Genomic DNA, 17,566 nt, shown 5'->3' with positions numbered 1-17,566 from the left:
TGACACTGCCTTACGACCTGCTGCTAGCAGCACCTGCCTGCAGAGTGAAAGTTTATCATAAAATAGCCAAAATACCCTTGCAAACCCAGTGCAAAAACAAAAATAAAGTACCAGGCCAGACTTCTGTATATGGGAGCATAATCCACAGTCAGAAATATTCTAGATAGAAGGGCCCTTTGCCAGTAATGTGTTAGAATGCTCTATCTGAAGGACTACCACATTTAAGAATTAAAATGAATCAAAACATTTACTTGTTCTTTCAACACTTACAGTTTGGGACTTTACATAAGGCAGACTTGAAGTTGAATAAAACTTTTGCAAAGCTGATGAAGACACATGGGCTATTTTCTTTCTAAATTTCTTTAAATGTGTTCATGAGAGCCCATTTTTAGCTTTCAGAAGGAACTTCCAAAAAAGACTACTTACTCAGAGCAGTAACAATTCATCTCTAGCTGAAGAGAACCAAATAAATCAAAGTATTTGCTATCCCACTAGAGAAGCATGTTGATCTGTTTCAGAGTAGCAGCCGTGGTAGTCTGTATCCGCAAAAAGAAAAGGAGGACTTGTGGCACCTTAGACCAACAAATTTATTTGAGCATAAGCCTTCATGAGCTACAGCTCACTTAATCGGATGCAATGTAGCTCACAAAAGCTTATGCTCAAATAAATTTGTTAGTCTCTAAGGTGCCACAAGTACTCCTTTTCTTTTTATGTTGATCTGTGTTTAAACTGTCATGGTATTCATGGGTTCAGGAGTCCAGCGTCTATTGCATTTTTACAGTTCAGAGTTAATGGCACCAGCTTCTTATTTACTTTAGGTTTTAAAAGGTTCTCTTTCCAACTCATTTTTCAGATCTATGATTAATTTGTAATATAGATTCTTCCCATTATGAGCAGACATGAGGTAAAGTGCACTTAAGTGACTCAGAAGCCTAAATCCCATTTTCAAGAGTGATTTAGGTACCTAAGGACTTTTTGACACTGTTTTTGTACGGCTTTAACTTTACTGATTTCAACTAGTATAATTGCATCAGTACAACACTGTAGCTTGAATGCAATTCTGTTGGGATAAAGGAATATCTTGTGAGCTTATTTCTATAAAATTAGGGTCTCCAGTTCAGCAAGGTACTTAAGCATATGCATATCTGTTATTCTTCAGTGGGACTACTCAAAGGATAAAGATACACACCCATTTCACTCTATGGCACCAGAAAGCCATGTTTCCCTCAAATAAAAAAAAAAAAAAGGTACAAAGCTCCTCTTCTTGCCTCCATGCAGTCACCCCTCCCTCCATATCATTTGGGAGCATGTATTTCTTGCATAGATAGGTAGCTCTGCCATGTTTCATTCAAGCTGCTTAGACCTTTAGGGCCGTAGCCACAGCCTGCTGAAACCAATGGCAACGCTCCCATGAATACAATGGGTTTTGGATCAGATCTTTAGTGCACTGAATTTTACCATGAAATAAAGGTGACCGGAGTTGGTCTTTTTTGGTTATCATTAAAGTATCTTTCTTGGATACAGGTCACAGTAATATCACTGCATACGTAATTCCTGGTGAGAGCTCATGTAGACATACATGACCCTGGTCAACACCTGCCATTAGTCATCACTCAGAGCAAAGGCATTTTCATCATCAAGTATGTGATGTTCTCTTGTATTCTTTCCACACCCTCCCCCCAGTCCCACCTGGCAGGACAGGAGGGGACACCACAGCCCTTCGACGCCCAGTCCACATCAAAAACTGTTTAAGGTTAATAATAGGCACACAGTGTAAAGAACGAAGCCAGCCAGCCAGCCTAGAGACAGTGATCTTGGTCATTCCCTTGACGACATCAGACTTGGGATCTCAAGCTTTGATAAAGAGGTTAGAGGAAACATTAACCAATTGGAAAGTGATGAGGTGGAAGAGAGAAGCCCTCTGAAGATATTAAAACTTGTACTGTGCTCTACACCACAGAGCTGGTAGGGTTCAGGCAGTGTTTGGCTCAGCTGCAGAGCTATAAATGTTTCTTTTTGATTTGGGGTGGTGCAGCTAAAGTTAAAAAAAAAATTCAAGTGTGACCAGCAATGTTGGGTACCCCACTTGATATGCCTTGTAGGGGCCTGATTTTCAGAAACTGCTGAGCACCCACCCTCAGAAAAGTTAGGCACCATAAGCTGTCCGTGGACACCCAAATTGATTGGTTGCTTTTTAAGATCTTGGCCGCCAAACATCTTCCAGCTATGGTTTAATTCACATTATGCTGAAGCCTCTTATGCTTGATTTGAATTCATGTGCAACTGATACAAGTAAGCTATAATCGCACTTGGGCATACCCTTTGTCAGCGCTGTTTATTTTATTGATGAAGCAACAGACAGTAGTAGTGAGCTGGAACCTAATCCAGGACAAAGCTAATAACAACTCTGGGTTAAATCCTGGCCTCAGGGAAGTCAAACTCCCTTGGACCTCAATGGGTCTACACTGCAATTAAAAACCCACAGCTGGCCCATGCCAGCTGACTCGGACTTGCAGAGATCAGGCTGTTTAGCTGCAGTGTAGACATACTGGGACTCTCCCACCTCACAAGGTCCTAGAGCCCAGGCTCCAGGCCAAGCATGAACATCTACACCACAATTAAACAGCCCCAAGGCCAGTGAGCCTGAGTCAGCTGGTAGGGGCCAGCTGGGGGGGGGGGGGGTTTACTTGCAGCATAGACATCCCTAATGGAGCCAAGGTTTCACCTTAAGTGCTACAGGGGATACAGCAGAACGGCTGGTGGGGGAAGACAAAGATACAGAGAAGGGAAGGTCAAGTCTAGATTTATTTTTAAATGACCAAATTTCCATCAGGTCCGTTATATGCCATTAAAACAATGAACCCTGCCAGAGCAGTGTCCAGGACACAATGATACTATGCCCTACTTTTTCCAACAGCCCTAAAGAAAAAAAGGTCCAGTAGAATTTTATGGAATTCAACTATTAGGGTTTCATAGGAAATGCTATAGAAGCCTACAGAACTTCAACCATTTAAAAATTTTATTGAAAGCTTAGCATTCCCTGTTAAAAATTCTATGGAGATCTCCTTTAAAGTTGGCCAAATCTACTGTCAGCAAGGTGGTGACACCCCAGGAAGGAGGAAGCGTTTGTGCAGTAGGGTCACTTAGATGACCCAATTAAAAATATACAATGGTGAAGCTATTGAGAAAGTTTAATCAGGAACATATGCAAGAACAAGTCTGCACTGGGTCAAACATGCTGTTTGGGCGGGGGGGGGAGAAACCATGAGGCAGTTTTCTCTGAAGACAATTTTGCTTCCAGAAGATTAGAGCAAAGAAAGGCTTCATTGTGAAGCTTTGGAAAGTCTGTTTCATGAAAAAAAGATGAGCTCAAATAATAGTAGAGATGGCAGAGATCCAGGCTGAAAAAAAATTGCAATCTTACTGTAAACAAGACCTTCATTTTAAATGCAGACCTCTTCCATTTATAATTGGACACTGCCAGCATAGCAGCACCTTTAGATATTTTCCCCCTTGAATGAAGTTTGTGCAACCGAGGCAGAAAGGTTCCCTGATCAGTGGTCCTGGACCTCAAATCATGCATGCTGCTCTTTCACAGTGTCATTAGTCACAGCTGACAGGAAGGGACAGCATGGGTGTCACTTATTGGCAGTTTTCATGAGTTTTGTTACGTGAGAACTTCTTAACTTGTGGAACTAGTGGGACTTCTTAGAAAGTTAAGGCCGTTCCTGAATTCTGATCCGTGCAGAGGGATCCCTGTGCCCAGCCACTGCCTCTGTGGGGTCCACACAGGCACAGGGGTTTGCCCCTACAGATTGAACTGAAAGAGTAGGCTTTAACACTTCACACACATCTGTGGATCCCTCTACCATGCTGCGTCTGGAGTCCATTCCAGTCCCAAGCTGTGGATGATTTAAGTAGTTTGTCTTCACAGTTCAAGTGGGGCTCATTGCATTTTGGGGGTGGGAGGGAAGGGGACACAGACGTCAGGATGGCGAACAGAAGGTCTAGTATTTTCTTTGCAACATTTGGCAGAGCATTTCCAACTCCTGGTCAGAAGCAAAACTGCTTATTGTGTTAACAGCAGCATGGGAGTCTTAGGGACCCAGAGAAGGAACCACAATAGAGGCACAAGGCTGAACTCCTAAATTTAGTGGTAGTTTTATACAGTGAATATTAACATTATAGGTATACACACCCCAGTGACAGCTGGATATCAGCAGCACAGCTCACAAGCCATTGGCGTTTATAGCTTCCTCTGACTAGTATGTAAAGCTGAAACTGACCACACAAGGACAAAGAAATTGACCAAACAAAGACATTCCAGGGGAAGATCTTCCCCCTCAAGCATCCCCCATGTTTCAGCCAACTTTATCAGGTGGTGTCTGCTACATATTTTCAGTTCCTGAATACAAATCCCTAGATAGAGAACCTATTCTCCCCCCCGCCCAAGAAAAACAAGTACTACCACCAGTTTCTCATCCTTCATCATTCCAAAATAGTTTGGATAATGACTACGTTAAGTCTCACTGTGGCTTTTATAAAAGTGATGCATAGCCTAGAAAAAGCTTTCAAGGGTGCTTAAGTGACCAACACTTAAATCTCATTGACAGTCAAGAGGATTTAGGTTCCTGGTACTCAAGTAGTTTTTTAAAAAAGGGGACTTAAGGGGTACAATTTTTAAATGTGCTTATTGCCACCTGGATTTTTCCCCTCCCTGGGGACTGATGTAGGCCGTACCAACACATGTCCTCGCTTATCAGACCCAGACCCTGCAATCTGCGCCGCAGATCCCTGCATTGTGTGACTTCCCTACTTCCTGCAAGGTGCTTTAGAACCACATGCAAAGCTCCAGCAGAAGCCCCACCCTCAATTTGTGAGAGAATACAGTCACAAACTAGCCCCGTTCACATAAAAGCCTTTCAGCAGAGAGCTGATTGAGGAGTTTTGAATGAGTAAACCAAAGAATGAATACTTACTAGAAGTGTCATTGCTGTAATCCCATGCCTCAACAAGCAACGTATAGGATCGCTACAAAACAAAATGTATATATATATATTAGTACCTCAAACAGACAGCACCTTTAAAAAAAGCAAACATTTTTAATATGCATCTGATGGGAAAAAATAAAAATCAAATCTCCATCTCTCTCGAGACTGTATCCACTGAAAACATAAATAGGCAACAGATTATACTTGAGACAAACATGATCCTCTTGTAACCTCTTAAGTCACCTTATCCACTCTGACTTGAGACCTTTCACCTTGGATTGCTCATCTTTGTCATCACTAATGCATCTTATGTACTTAACCTGGAAGTACAGCTTTTGACACTAGGCTGTAAGTTAGAATTTAGCAAGTTTGGCAAAAATGCACAGTTGGAGGGGGGAAGAGGAGAGAATAATCAACTGCTTGAAGAGAGTTTTAGTTACGAAATTTCTGCTTTGTATTTAATTTTAGATCCCGACATTTTTTCCATCCTGAAAGCCGGGGTGTTGCAAAGATTATTCAGCTTGCCTCAGCAGTGCAGTCTCTAGAGGGCTTTGCTTTTCAGCACCCCTTTGAAAGCTTTGTCTGCACTAGGCCATCACTGCTCCCACAAGTATCAGGTAACTAAGGCAAAAACTGATGAATCTCCGAAGGGGGCAGGGAGGGAGAGGCTCTGTAAAACAAAGCCTCAGATCACACTATTTGGAAGAATTAGGGAAGCAAGAGAAGCAGTACACACCTGTGTGTCACATTTATAGACAGACTAATCTGCCAATCAGGTCTCTAGCATTCCCATCATCATAATAGTAAATAATCAGCAGCAGCTCCAATAACCAAAGAGACTGCTTCAGGCTGGAAGTATGCCAGGTACTACAGCTAAGCTCCCTTTATCTTCAAACCTGACTCAGGAACAAAAGTCATTAGAACTATCCCCACCTTTATTTGGCTATGTTCTAGCCCGATCCTGTGTTCCCCCCCTCCCACCAATACTGTCATGCTACCAAAAATGTCTAGGCTTACATACAGATTTTTAAAGAGTCAAAAGGTTAAGAATTTAGAAAAAAAGGGAAACAGAGGTGATGGGTTTAATTTAGTCAGATGTCAGTCTAACCTTTTGCAAGGAGGGTGTGTGAAAAAATTATTCACAAGCTAGAATCTTGTGCAAGAGAAGTTGAGATTAGTGAGGTTTATTTTTCACACTCACTTATATTCTTGCCAGCACTAAGTATCAGTCCATTTGTAAAGAGAGTCGCATGTAGCAATTAAATACTATGTTACCGGACACAAAACCACGTTTATGAGACTCTATAGCTGCAAGGTGTAAGCATCAGGCAGACTTCAAAACCCCTCCTGACTTCCCCTCCCCCCAAAAAGTCAAAGCCAACTAATTTCTCACCACTGGACACAGCATGCAGCCTTTGAAGGGGGGGGGGGGGGGGAGAGAATCTAGTTTGTGATGGACACTAGCTTGGAATCTAGCCTAAATACGTTTCATATTCAAAGCAGACTCAGATTCCATTTCGTCCACTGATAACTGTGGGAAAATGCTTCGAAAAAAGCAAGCAAAGCTGGGCAAGCCAAGACATGTGCCCAACCTTCCAAGCAAAGTATAGATGGGCCCTAACCATTTTTGGTTAATATTTCATCAATAAAGTTACACATTATTTGTTACTATTCTGGGAAAAGGCTTGCAACTTGGAGAAAATGCTCTGAAACAGCTTTAGAAGGCTTTCCCACACAAGTCAGAGGTAAAAATTCCTGAGACATAATTAAATGTACATTTCATTTCACTTGTGGCATGGCTACCGTCACCTCTCCTCCTCCGTTTAATTACAACACTGCCAAACCCAAAACAGAGAGCATGACATGTTACAGCAAGCTTGCAAAAATATTATGCTACAACTGAGAAATTATGACAACAACTTGCACCATTTCAATAAAGTTAAGGATGTTTTCCTTTTGGCCTTGCATAATTGTTTTGGAAGATGTTCCGTCTAAACTCATAGCAACAGTCCCTGCTTAGTCCTTAGGCTTGTTTACCAACACAATCCACCCTCGAGGAAAGGAAAGGCAGGATCCCTGCTTTAAGAGCTACTGTTGCCACATACCTGTGTAACCAATTTTCAACAAACCACAGGGCTTCACTTAAACCAACACCGAACAGGGCAACCTCCCCAAGCCAGTCCCAAAAAAAAACCAACAACCTAACTTTGCAAGTATTTTTACAGAAAAAAATTTAGCTAAAGAAAGCCACATTGTCTGATTTGGGAGAGAACTGTCATTTCATCCAGTTGGTTGTGCCCTCCCTGACAAAGTGAAAAATTTGTGCTTAAGGAAGTTTATCAATGAGATACTTGTTTTTTGAAACTTAAAAAAAGCTAGTAAACCCCCTAAGATGCAATCAGGTGACTGCATTAATCTGACCAACCCATGATAAGGAATTTCTCTGCAAAGACTACACAGTGTTGAGATGTTAGCCTATTTTAAAAGGTGCCCATCATTCCCACTTTACAGATCAACAGTTAAGATATCTCAGGAATGACTACTTACAGCATGGAGGTTTAATTTTTCCCATGCCCACAACTGACCTCTGCACATCTTTGAATAAATATACATCCAGACACAAGAATTCCATATCATGCACCTTATTCCATCAAAGCAAGGTACCAGGCAGCAAATCAGCAGTGAACTATGATGGAGTCACACCCAATTAGCCACTATAAATCTAATCTTGACCAGAAGGCAAAGATTCAAGTCAGCTTTGGTCTCATGCTAGAAAGGAACTTCAAGCCACTAGTCTGCAGAATGTTCACACTTTCACGGTTTAATCAAAACCAAGAACGTGTTACCATCATGGTCACATCTGAATGATTTTACCAAAGCTAGGAGACAGTTAAAAAAGCTGGTCTTATGCGTGGTAGTATTCAGAGCACTAAACACATTTATGGAGGTGGATTAGATAGCGAAGTGAAACCAAAGAGTTTAGAGAACCTTAAAGGCAGTTCTAAGCCAACAATCACCATATTTATTCCTGATCTGTAGATGACAGAACCCATGAACTTTCATGGCCCTTTAAATCGGTCACTGGGAGTCACTTGTGAGGGTGACAGGATAATGCTGCCTCTTTCCAGATTATTCAGAGCTTTAAATCACAGCCAGAATGGATGCATAATCCAGGAGGGGTTTAAAAAGCAGAGAAGTCTTTGGAAGAAATAGGTGTCAATGTTTTCACGGGGGACTAAATTTCAAGGGCCAAAACTGAGACACATTAAAGAGGCCAGATTTTCAGAAAGCAAGTCCAGAGGACTGTCGGCAGTGGGAAGCAAGCTCCTTTAAAGCCCCCTCCCCCCAAAAAAGTCGTTAGACCCTTTGGGATCTTGGCCCCCCACATGTTGAAGAATACTGATCCAACAGGACAGATCAGCAGAGGAATGTCATTGTCGTTTATGAAGGGATATTCCCCCTTTGGGGGTCACGACTCCTGTCCGAGAGGATTAAGCACCCAAGACACCTGCCGATTCAGTGTTTCACACACTTCGTGACGAGCAGCGGGAAGTCCGATCTGACTTGTATATGCCTCTCTTCTGTCAAACAGGGAAATCAGGTTAACCACAGCAATGCTCAACCTGTGCCCTGACAGCCACATGTGGAGACAAGTCTGCCTTGCAGCTCCCCACTCGCTCTGCCTGGGTCTCCGGCAGCGTGCCAATCCCTACGCACTCCAGCCTGGAACAGGAGACCTTGAGCTGAGAGCCACAGCAACTCCGCCCATTAGCTAGAAGGGGGCGTGGCAGGGAAGAAAGGAAGAAATGAGGAACTTTTTAAAACCTCCAGGGGGCGGGGAGAGCGAGACAGACAGCCCAGAACAGATTTACAGCTAGCCACAATACCACTTCCTCAGATTGCTCAGCAAGGTTCTCACTGCAGTGCCACATCATCACATGACGACAGAGTCAAGACGACACCACACGAACGCCCGATCACATCAGGGCCATCCCGTTGGCTTCCACTCCATCTGCTGTCAGAGCTGAAGACGACTGGTTTGCTATATTTCACTGGATGGCCCCTTCGGCAGGAGAAGGAAGAGGAGAGAGACACTCATCTCCTTCGCTGAGCACAAGGTAGCTTGCAAGTTTCTCACTGGGCCTCCCTATGTAAAACATAACCCTACAAGTTTTACTCTATATACCCAAGATGACATTGCACACCACTCAGGTTTTGTTTATGCAGGCAGTAACCTCACCTCCCATAGGCCCTGGCTTTCAAGAATTTCAAAGGTTATATTAACACCCTTTGCATGCAGGGCAGGGTATCTGAGGACCAATCACAATGTGCCCATGGGATAACACACTCAGCTTTTGACAGAGCAACTTTTTGCACCATCTCGGCTCTGCTGAGCGAGGTAAAACACTTTATTGCCACATTAAGAATGGGCCATACAAACAAATGTAACTACATTAGCAGCTGCCAGGAGCCTCTCTCTTTGACAGCACAAGCCAAACTGGTCAAGAACTTCTCTGTGATACAGCTGTCCTCCTCCTGCCAAACGATGAAGGACACAAAATTACCGCTATCCAAACTATGTGTGCTGCATCCAATAAACCAGGCTGATCTCTGATCTGGCAAGCCTGCTGGAATAATGAGTATCCTGTGAATACATAATGTGCTGAAGTTGCCATTGTGTGAAGTCAGTCCATGGTTTGTCTGGGAGCCGAACTCTGCTGAGTCTACTGCTGCTTCCTGTTGCTTGTCCTGTATTAGCATTATTTTTGGATAGGCCCCATTATGTCCTGTAATCCTCACTGCAGTCAGTATGGCCACGCTATTGTTCTTGGTTAATATTAGCAGTCAATGCCTCCGTCTGGGTGGCCGGACTACAATGTATTCTAATCACAGCACTAGAATGCACTAACCAAACAATGCGCCAGAAAAAGATCTTTAAAAAACTATGGCATCTCAATTTTAACAGACTTCTGTTTGGGGGGCAGCAGGGGGGGGAATCTCAGCAGCAGGGTGCAGAATATTACAATAGCATTTTAATCAGTGCCTTATCTGATTACAAGGTTATTTCTTCACAAAGCTCTCACTTGTCACCAAAAAGACCCAGTAAGTAGGCCAAGATGTCAATGGTCACTTTAAACCCTCTCCAATAAGATTACCCACTATTCTAGTCCTTCTCCCTACCTGTTTAAAGCATCCCAGTGATAATTAAATGCACCAGTTACAAAAGGGTGGCAAGGTTAATAGAGAAAATACCTAGTAACCAGCCAAGCAAAACAGTCAGGTTCACACAGAGCAAGCCTGAACAAGAGGCCTTTCTACTTATTACCCAAGTGCATAAAACCTGGGCTGAGCTGGGAAAGGAATCAATGTTTGACTATTTACAAACCACTTTAACTGCCTCTATCCACATTTTACAGTTTCTTCGGAACACAACAACAGTAATGAGTGTAATTGATGCTGTAGAGCAGGGACCATAGAATCACCAGTTCCATGCAGTCACACCACTCAGTTTTCTTTTGACATCTTTCCCCATCTATAAGATGCATGTAGGTTACTGGCATTTACTAAAAGACCCTCAATGCTAGTGATTCTACACTAAGTGTGAATTCAGGGTTTTTAAGAACAATCCTGTTCCCAGTTTGTTTTTAAAAGTGTATTAAAGAACTGTAGGTGAAATCCACAGGTGCCATATGACTTTTAAATTACTGGACTGAGCCTGGGAAAACAGCACCTAGTTTTTATTAAAAAATCTCTAGTCTAGAGACGAAATAGCATCTCATGTAATGAACTGCATCATCAGTTTTAACAGCAATAAGAATTAGTGTGCTTGCACTCTAATCTCAGTTCATAATGAAATAAAGGGACATAAGGTTCTAATTAACCTGAGGAAAGCTAACGCAAAAGGTATCAAGTCTTATGCAATACAAAGTCAGATATTCAGCTACATAGGTTATGAGATGACAGTGCCAAATTTTATATATATATGGAAGCTTCTTTAGATATATATATAGATATATATATATATATATATATCTGTGTGTGTGAGATATCTAAAGAAGCTTCTATATATATATATATATATATATATATATATATATATATATATATATATATATATATATATATATATATATATATATATATATATATATATATATATATATATATATACACATATACATATACATATACATATACATATACATATACATACACACGCTTTAAGGAGGGCTACCCTGGGCCCATTCAGCTCCCACCGAAGTCAGATAGAGCAAGCCTTTATTTAATCAAGAACAAACTAAAAGTACCTACATACAAAAAAGAGTTAGTGGGACTGATTTACTTATGGACGGACTACAGCTATAAGCACTGTAATAAAATGGATTCACACTGAAGGTGAAATCCAAACTGGACTGGAACATAAGCGTCCCTAAAAAAGTGATAGATTAGGAGTGGAAGAGGTACCTTTTAAAAACACATCACTCCTCTACATTCCTAGGAAAGAGTTTGAATGTGGATGCCAGTTATTTTCCAGAATGTCATTTAATATACACACTCCATTTTGGATAATACCGCCCATTCAAACCATGGCACTCAGATGGGGAAAAATACTGTTTACCAATAATTAAAGTGGTAAACGTGTTCCAATGTTGATATATTCTTCTTCCTTGGACAGGGGCACTACCTAAAATTAGGGATGTTGATATTACACACGTCTGTTAAAACCTATAACCAGCAACAAACAAAAAAAAAGTCTATATTTCTGGCTAGCGTCTACTAGAAGAAAATATGTAATGCCAGTTCAGAGTGTTTCTTTCACATCTTCAGGAACAGGCATAAATTTTGTTGATAAAAAGGACAGACAGCTAGTGTTTTCTTAGCCAAAGGGTGAAATCCAAAACTTTTCTTTAAGTTTTACAGTGAAGCAGTTTAGAGGTTTTTGCACCTCAGATTTTGGTGCCCTGACACAATTTGCCAATTAAATGATTACAAGGATCACAAATTTTTTTGAAATCTGATCTATGGACACCATAGAGGCTGCCAACTTTGACCTGCCTCATGGTTACAGCCTCAATGAAGCCGAAGGTAACTCTTTGCATAAACACAACATTAATGCTGAACTTTGTTTGCTGAATGAACGCAGGGCTCCTTTAAAGCATGAGAAGCCATGAGATTTTGCAGTCCATTTTGGAAAATGCCATTCTTATAACTGATTCTAAATTAATCCTTTTGGATTTTGACTGACCATTTATGACAGCAGAATTATGCTCAATAACCTGCAAAGACAAACTTCAATGTAAGGAACAAGGAAGATTTTGGTTTGAAACATCCCTATAGGTTTCATGGATGTACAAAGTTCTGAAGAAAGTTCCTGGTGCCTTAAAATGAACTGTTGTATTTAGCTAAAGTATAGTTGTATTTTTAAAGAAGAACGGCAATTTGCACATTCTTTGGCTTAGGGCTGCAGGTGCAGCTTTCTGGATGTACTCTTTATTTCCTTCATGCTGGTCCACTGCCCTGTTGCCTAGCAACTTATTCAAGCCTCCAATCACTTAAATGAATTTACAGCTCACTATCTCCACTCCCATTACTCACAAGGGTACATATCAAAACCTACACAACAGCAAATCATGCAATGTTCTTAGAAGGCGAGTTCCAGCTCTTCAGATCTACATTCGTTTTAGGAACTGAATCTAAGAATTAAAGTGATCAGCGCAAACTTGGATTTTTGTTGTTTTGTTTGTTATTTTTAAAAACACCCTGCCTGGTGCATAAAAATCTTTACAGATCTAAAAACATCTTAACTATTTTCAACACAAGACACAGAGAAGCAGTTTGGCATAGGAAAAAAAGATGTCAAAAAAAGTGTAGTCAAGGCAACAAGGCTTCCTGATGTTACTCACTAAAGCAGGAATGTCCAAGAAAAGCCCTTCCTCAAACAGAAAGATAACAGAACTGATGCATATTCAGAGGCTACTACGAATTGCCAACTGGCAATATGATTAACACTTAGCTCTGCCTTCTGTTAACCTTCAATGGAATTCTCACTTTGGTGTATACAAGTCAAATCTGTATCTGACAAATCGTTACAAGACAAACTTTTGTCCTCACGCTTAAGATAGGGAGAAAATAGCATTTTAAAGTAATCATAAATGTGGTAATTGAATGGAGTAGGACCAAAGTTTCCATTTCAGAGTTACATTAGTACCACATTATAAGGGATTCAATATTCTCTTCGTATCTTTAAAAAAAGATTAGGGTCTCTTGAAATGTTTGGACTAAAATTAGAGATGCAAACTAAGAGCTTTGCCACATTAAGTATTCCTTTGTTCAATTGCTTTAAGAACCACAGTGGCTAGTAGTAAACACCATTTCCCCATGGAAGCGAAAGCAGGTTCGATAAATGAACAAATAGGTGATCAATCTTAGAACAGCTTGTTTTCTTTGTGGGGCATGAAACAGTTACAGAGTTCTAGCATAGGAGTCAGCACTTCTAACTTTACACCACCCAAAAGACTTTTGAGAGGTGATGGTGCAAAGATGGGGTTCTACTATCCTGGGATTCCCTGGCTTGATTAGATCCAACTAACAGGACAATGGAAGCAAGTCTTTCACTAAGTGGAGACCAGCTTAATACATGTAGCCAGGGTTGTGGTTGGTTTTTTTTAAATGCCTTCAACTTTTGCACATCTGTGAATAAGTTACCAAAAAACTGAACACACTTGAGAGTGTTTTTAAAAAAAACATGCAAGATAAAAACCAGCCTAGATCAACCCAGCCTCTGTGAAAACGTCAGAGCCCAGAGCAGAAGCACCACAGCCCCTGGCAGGACTTAAAATACCACCGATTTTTACAAAACCCTTGATCCCTTCGATGGGATATTTGAAAGGAGATAAAACTTATCAATTTTTTTTTTAAAATAGGGCTTACACTTCCAAACAGTTGTGCAAACTATACTATCGTACTTTGTAACGCTTCAGAACATGGGCTTGGGTTTATCCCTGCAGCCTTCAGTTCCCGGGGGGGGGGGGGGGGGGGGGGACACACACGACAAAAAGCCCCAACCTGACACTCACTAAAAGCAGGTAGGAGGCAGCACAGGGCTGGCTGCCTGCTTCGAGATTATGGAGTCCGTGCCCGCACGACAACCGGAGGGAGCGGGCGGGACCGTGATGGTGATCCAGGGACTCCTTGGGTTCTTATCCCATGCGGGTGGGCCAAGCTTGGGAGAGGGTGAGAAGCGGACATAGGCTTCAGTCTCACCAGCAAGGGTAGCGGTTGGGGCTGGGAACTGACACGCCCTCCTCTCCCAGCATGCAGTTAAGAGCACTTTACTTTCTTTCCTTGCAAGGAAGCCCAGGTGCCCAAGGTCAGACTCCTAAAACCATATTAAGGCACCTAGGTTAGAACGGCCTGACCTTCAACAATGCTGAGCACTCAGATGGCCCAGTGAAGCTATGTTTGCTCAGCACCGGGGGGGGGGGGGTAAAGGCATCTAAGCTTTGGGGGGGGGGTGCTAAGTTTAGGCACCTAGCTTTGAAAAGCTTAGCCAGTTTAGGAGACCCTAACAGAACTGGAGTATACACATTACAGGTATACAGCAAGAGGAGGGGTGTTGTATAGACAGCTGATGTACTCCAAGCAGTGGTTTCATGACCCATTTGAAAAACGGACTATATTCAGGGCTTAAATTCAGCCACAGCTGTCAGGAGCTCCAGTAGATATTCTCAACCCCCCAGAGTTTTCAGAATCACAGCATGTGTGTGTGTGTGTGTGGGGGGGAGTTCATGGGGGGCTCCGGGAAACACTCTTGAGAATTTAAGCCCGGATCCTATTAAAGCTTCCCAGTAAGAGCTAACAGCAGTTCTAGCAAAGCACATGGCCCTGGGCCCCACCTCCTTGTGGTCTCTGCCCTGCCACTGAGTTTGCAAACACAGCTGTTGGGGGAGGGAGGGGTGCTGGGAACCCAGGAACATGGAGCCAACTATCCAGCGGTGCGGGGGGGGGGGGGGGGGGGAGTCCAATGTACCAAGGTGGAAAGTTAAGCCGGGCTCTTTTCTTTATTTAGCTTCTGGAGTCTGCAAGTGCCTCCAAGCCGGTAACAAGATTCCCTGGGAAGTTGGCAGCTAGTTTGCAAATAGCAGCAGCAGCAGCTTCCATCAACACCAAGGCCTGCAATGAGATGCCCCTTGGGGAAAGCAGGCAGCTTCCCCAAACACTCCCAGGGAAGGGAGCCAGGCATGACACACACTGTTCACATGGGATCGCTGGACAGCCCGCCACTCTTTTGGCCGCTGCACAAGCCTTAACTGGCAAAGGGGGGGAGTGAACTTCTGACCTTACAACTCTTAAGAGCCTTATTGGTGCTGTAAAGTGCAGCGATCCTGGGTTCGCTCCTCTGACCCACTGAGAGCAGGAGCTGATTTGAAAGGCACTAACAGGGTTTGCTTAGGGGGTTCCCTTCCCTCTTTGTAAAGAGAGGATCCACTCCCCTCCCCCCCCCCGGGCCCCACACTGACTTCACAAGCCCCCCACGCCCATATTACAACTCAGAGAAAGGCTTCCATGCACAGCACCTGGGAGCACCCCCTCCCCCGCGCAGCACGATATTGACTCACCGGCCAGGCAAAGCTGAACGGGAGAACAATCCGGTTCCTTTCGTTATTCCGGTTGTACTTTAAATTAAAGGTATTTCCTCCGATGACAGGCGTAGATCCGGAGCCGAAGCTGCAAGGGCCGCCTGCAGAGACCCGGGATTGATACTCCTTCAGGCAAACTTTAAAATACGTATCACACTCGTCTCTGGTACACTTTCTATCTCCTGGGTTTCGGGGGCCATCGCAACAATTCCCATTTTGCAATTCGCCATTGACGTTTTGCATGGATAAGATCTCCAGTTCGAACTGTCCGGACGCTCGAGTCACCTGTTCGCCCCAAGACAGGGAGGGAGAGAAAGGGATCACTGGGCTGTTTGGCTGCTTTAAGCGGCTGCAACCAGAGCGCGAAGGCCAGGGGAATTCAGTCCCAAACGGAGGGGTTTTGAAAGCGAGTTACGCACACCGCCAAGCGCCAAACTTGCAGCTCCCGGATCATCGGGAGGGCAGGAGACCAGAGTCTCCTCTCCACCGCCTGCCAGGAGCGCTGCAAAGGAGACCCCCTCCCCGCCCCCGGGGAACCGGGACCCCGGCTTTCAAAGCCTTAAATTGGGTGTGCGTATCAGATCGGTCCAACAGGGACATCACAACCCGGGGCCACCTCTTGGGTAAACCGCGGAGGTTTTTAAAACGCCTCCAAAATTGATCCGCACGGAAGTCTCGAGGGAAGAGTGCCCTGAGCCTGGTTAATAAAAAAAAGAATTGGTCAGGAGCGACTTGCACCAATTAAGGGGCTTTTGAAAATCAAAGTAGGGAACCGTGCAGCAATTGCATCTTGCTGAAGGACGGACCCACCCACCCCCCAAGCTAGGCTTAAATCTCACTAAATGAGTCCAAAAACACCTTGCCTGCAACTCTTGCGCGTCGTTTAAGGATTGATTTTTTTTTGCGGGGGGGGTGGGGGGTTGCACATAAGGGGCCCCTGCAGAAAGGGCGACGCGGGGACCGCCGGAGGACGCTCCCCTGCCCGGGCCAAAGCGCAGCGACGCCCGGCTGCCGCGCAAGGAAGCGGGGGCTGGCCCGTGCCGCCGCAGCCCCCCAGCGCGCGGGCGCTCACGCACCTTTCCCCGCAGGCAGAGCAGGGCGAGGAGCAGAGGGGCGAGGGCGGGTCGCCTGGGTCGGGGCATGCCGCCTCCCTGCGCGCCGCCGCCGGCGCCGAGACCGCCGCCGCTCCGGACTCGCGTAGACTCCGCCGCGGGGAGCATGCACGGGGGGCAAACGCCGCCGCCGCCGCCGCCGCTTGTCACCGGCTCCTCAACAGCGCCCCGCTCGAGCCCGGCAGCCTCTTATCCTCCCGCGGCCGCCCTCGCCTTTTCTTCTCTTGCCCTCGCCTTTTCTTCTCTTTTCTATGGCGATTATTCGGAGCCTTTTCTTCCTTTCAAAGCACCGGCCGCCGCCGCCGCGCGGCTCAGGGCAGCACAATGCGGCCGCCCCCCCCGGGAGACACATGCGACGCGCCCAGAGAGAGGGAGCTGGAAGCCCGTCTGGGAGCCCCGCCGCCGCCGGCCCGCTTCATCTATCCCGCGGCCGCGGGAGGGGAAGCCGCAGCCGGCGCATGCGTCTCTATTAATATGCATGAGGGGGTGGGGGGGTGTGTGTGGGGGGGGGAGTGGCACCGCCTGGTTCCCTGGAGGGAGCGGGGGAGGGGAGAGCGATAGCAGCAGGGGTGGGGCGGGAGCTGCGCGGCAGGTGAGAGCAATGGCCGCCAGGTATGGGGGGGGGGGGGGGGCGGGGGGGGGGGGGATAAGGATGAGCTGGCCACAACGAATAGCCTGACGCAGCGGGCCAGCGTGGACGGGGCTTGCAGCAAGCCAAGGTGTCTCTTGCAGGAGGGGGGCGATCAACGCCCCAGGGGCTGCTGCCTGCAGCCGGGACCGGGGGGGGGGGTGTTAACCCTTTGGGGTGCAGCCCAGGGGGCTA

At 45.0% G+C, this 17,566-nt stretch overlaps 1 protein-coding gene across 2 annotated transcripts in view; it reads right to left on the bottom strand.

Moving 5' to 3' along the window:
* The window catches only part of JAG1 (jagged canonical Notch ligand 1), a 36,184-nt gene extending 19,010 nt beyond the window's left edge, over positions 1 to 17,174 (bottom strand). For both annotated transcript variants that reach the window (XM_073339607.2, XM_073339606.2), the window contains exons 1-3: positions 16,708 to 17,174; positions 15,611 to 15,916; positions 4,980 to 5,031 (exon numbers count right to left, since the gene is read on the bottom strand). In XM_073339607.2, the coding sequence (XP_073195708.2) occupies positions 4,980 to 5,031; positions 15,611 to 15,916; positions 16,708 to 16,851 (502 nt within the window). In that variant the 5' untranslated portion in view covers positions 16,852 to 17,174. The remainder of the gene's footprint in view (positions 1 to 4,979; positions 5,032 to 15,610; positions 15,917 to 16,707) is intronic.
* Positions 17,175 to 17,566: the final 392 nt, after the last annotated feature.

Source organism: Lepidochelys kempii, chromosome 3 (genome assembly GCF_965140285.1).
Source record: "Lepidochelys kempii isolate rLepKem1 chromosome 3, rLepKem1.hap1, whole genome shotgun sequence".
Taxonomy (NCBI): Eukaryota; Metazoa; Chordata; order Testudines; family Cheloniidae; genus Lepidochelys; species Lepidochelys kempii.
Note: the sequence above shows the minus strand (reverse complement) of the source record. Positions and strands in the feature narration are given on the sequence as shown.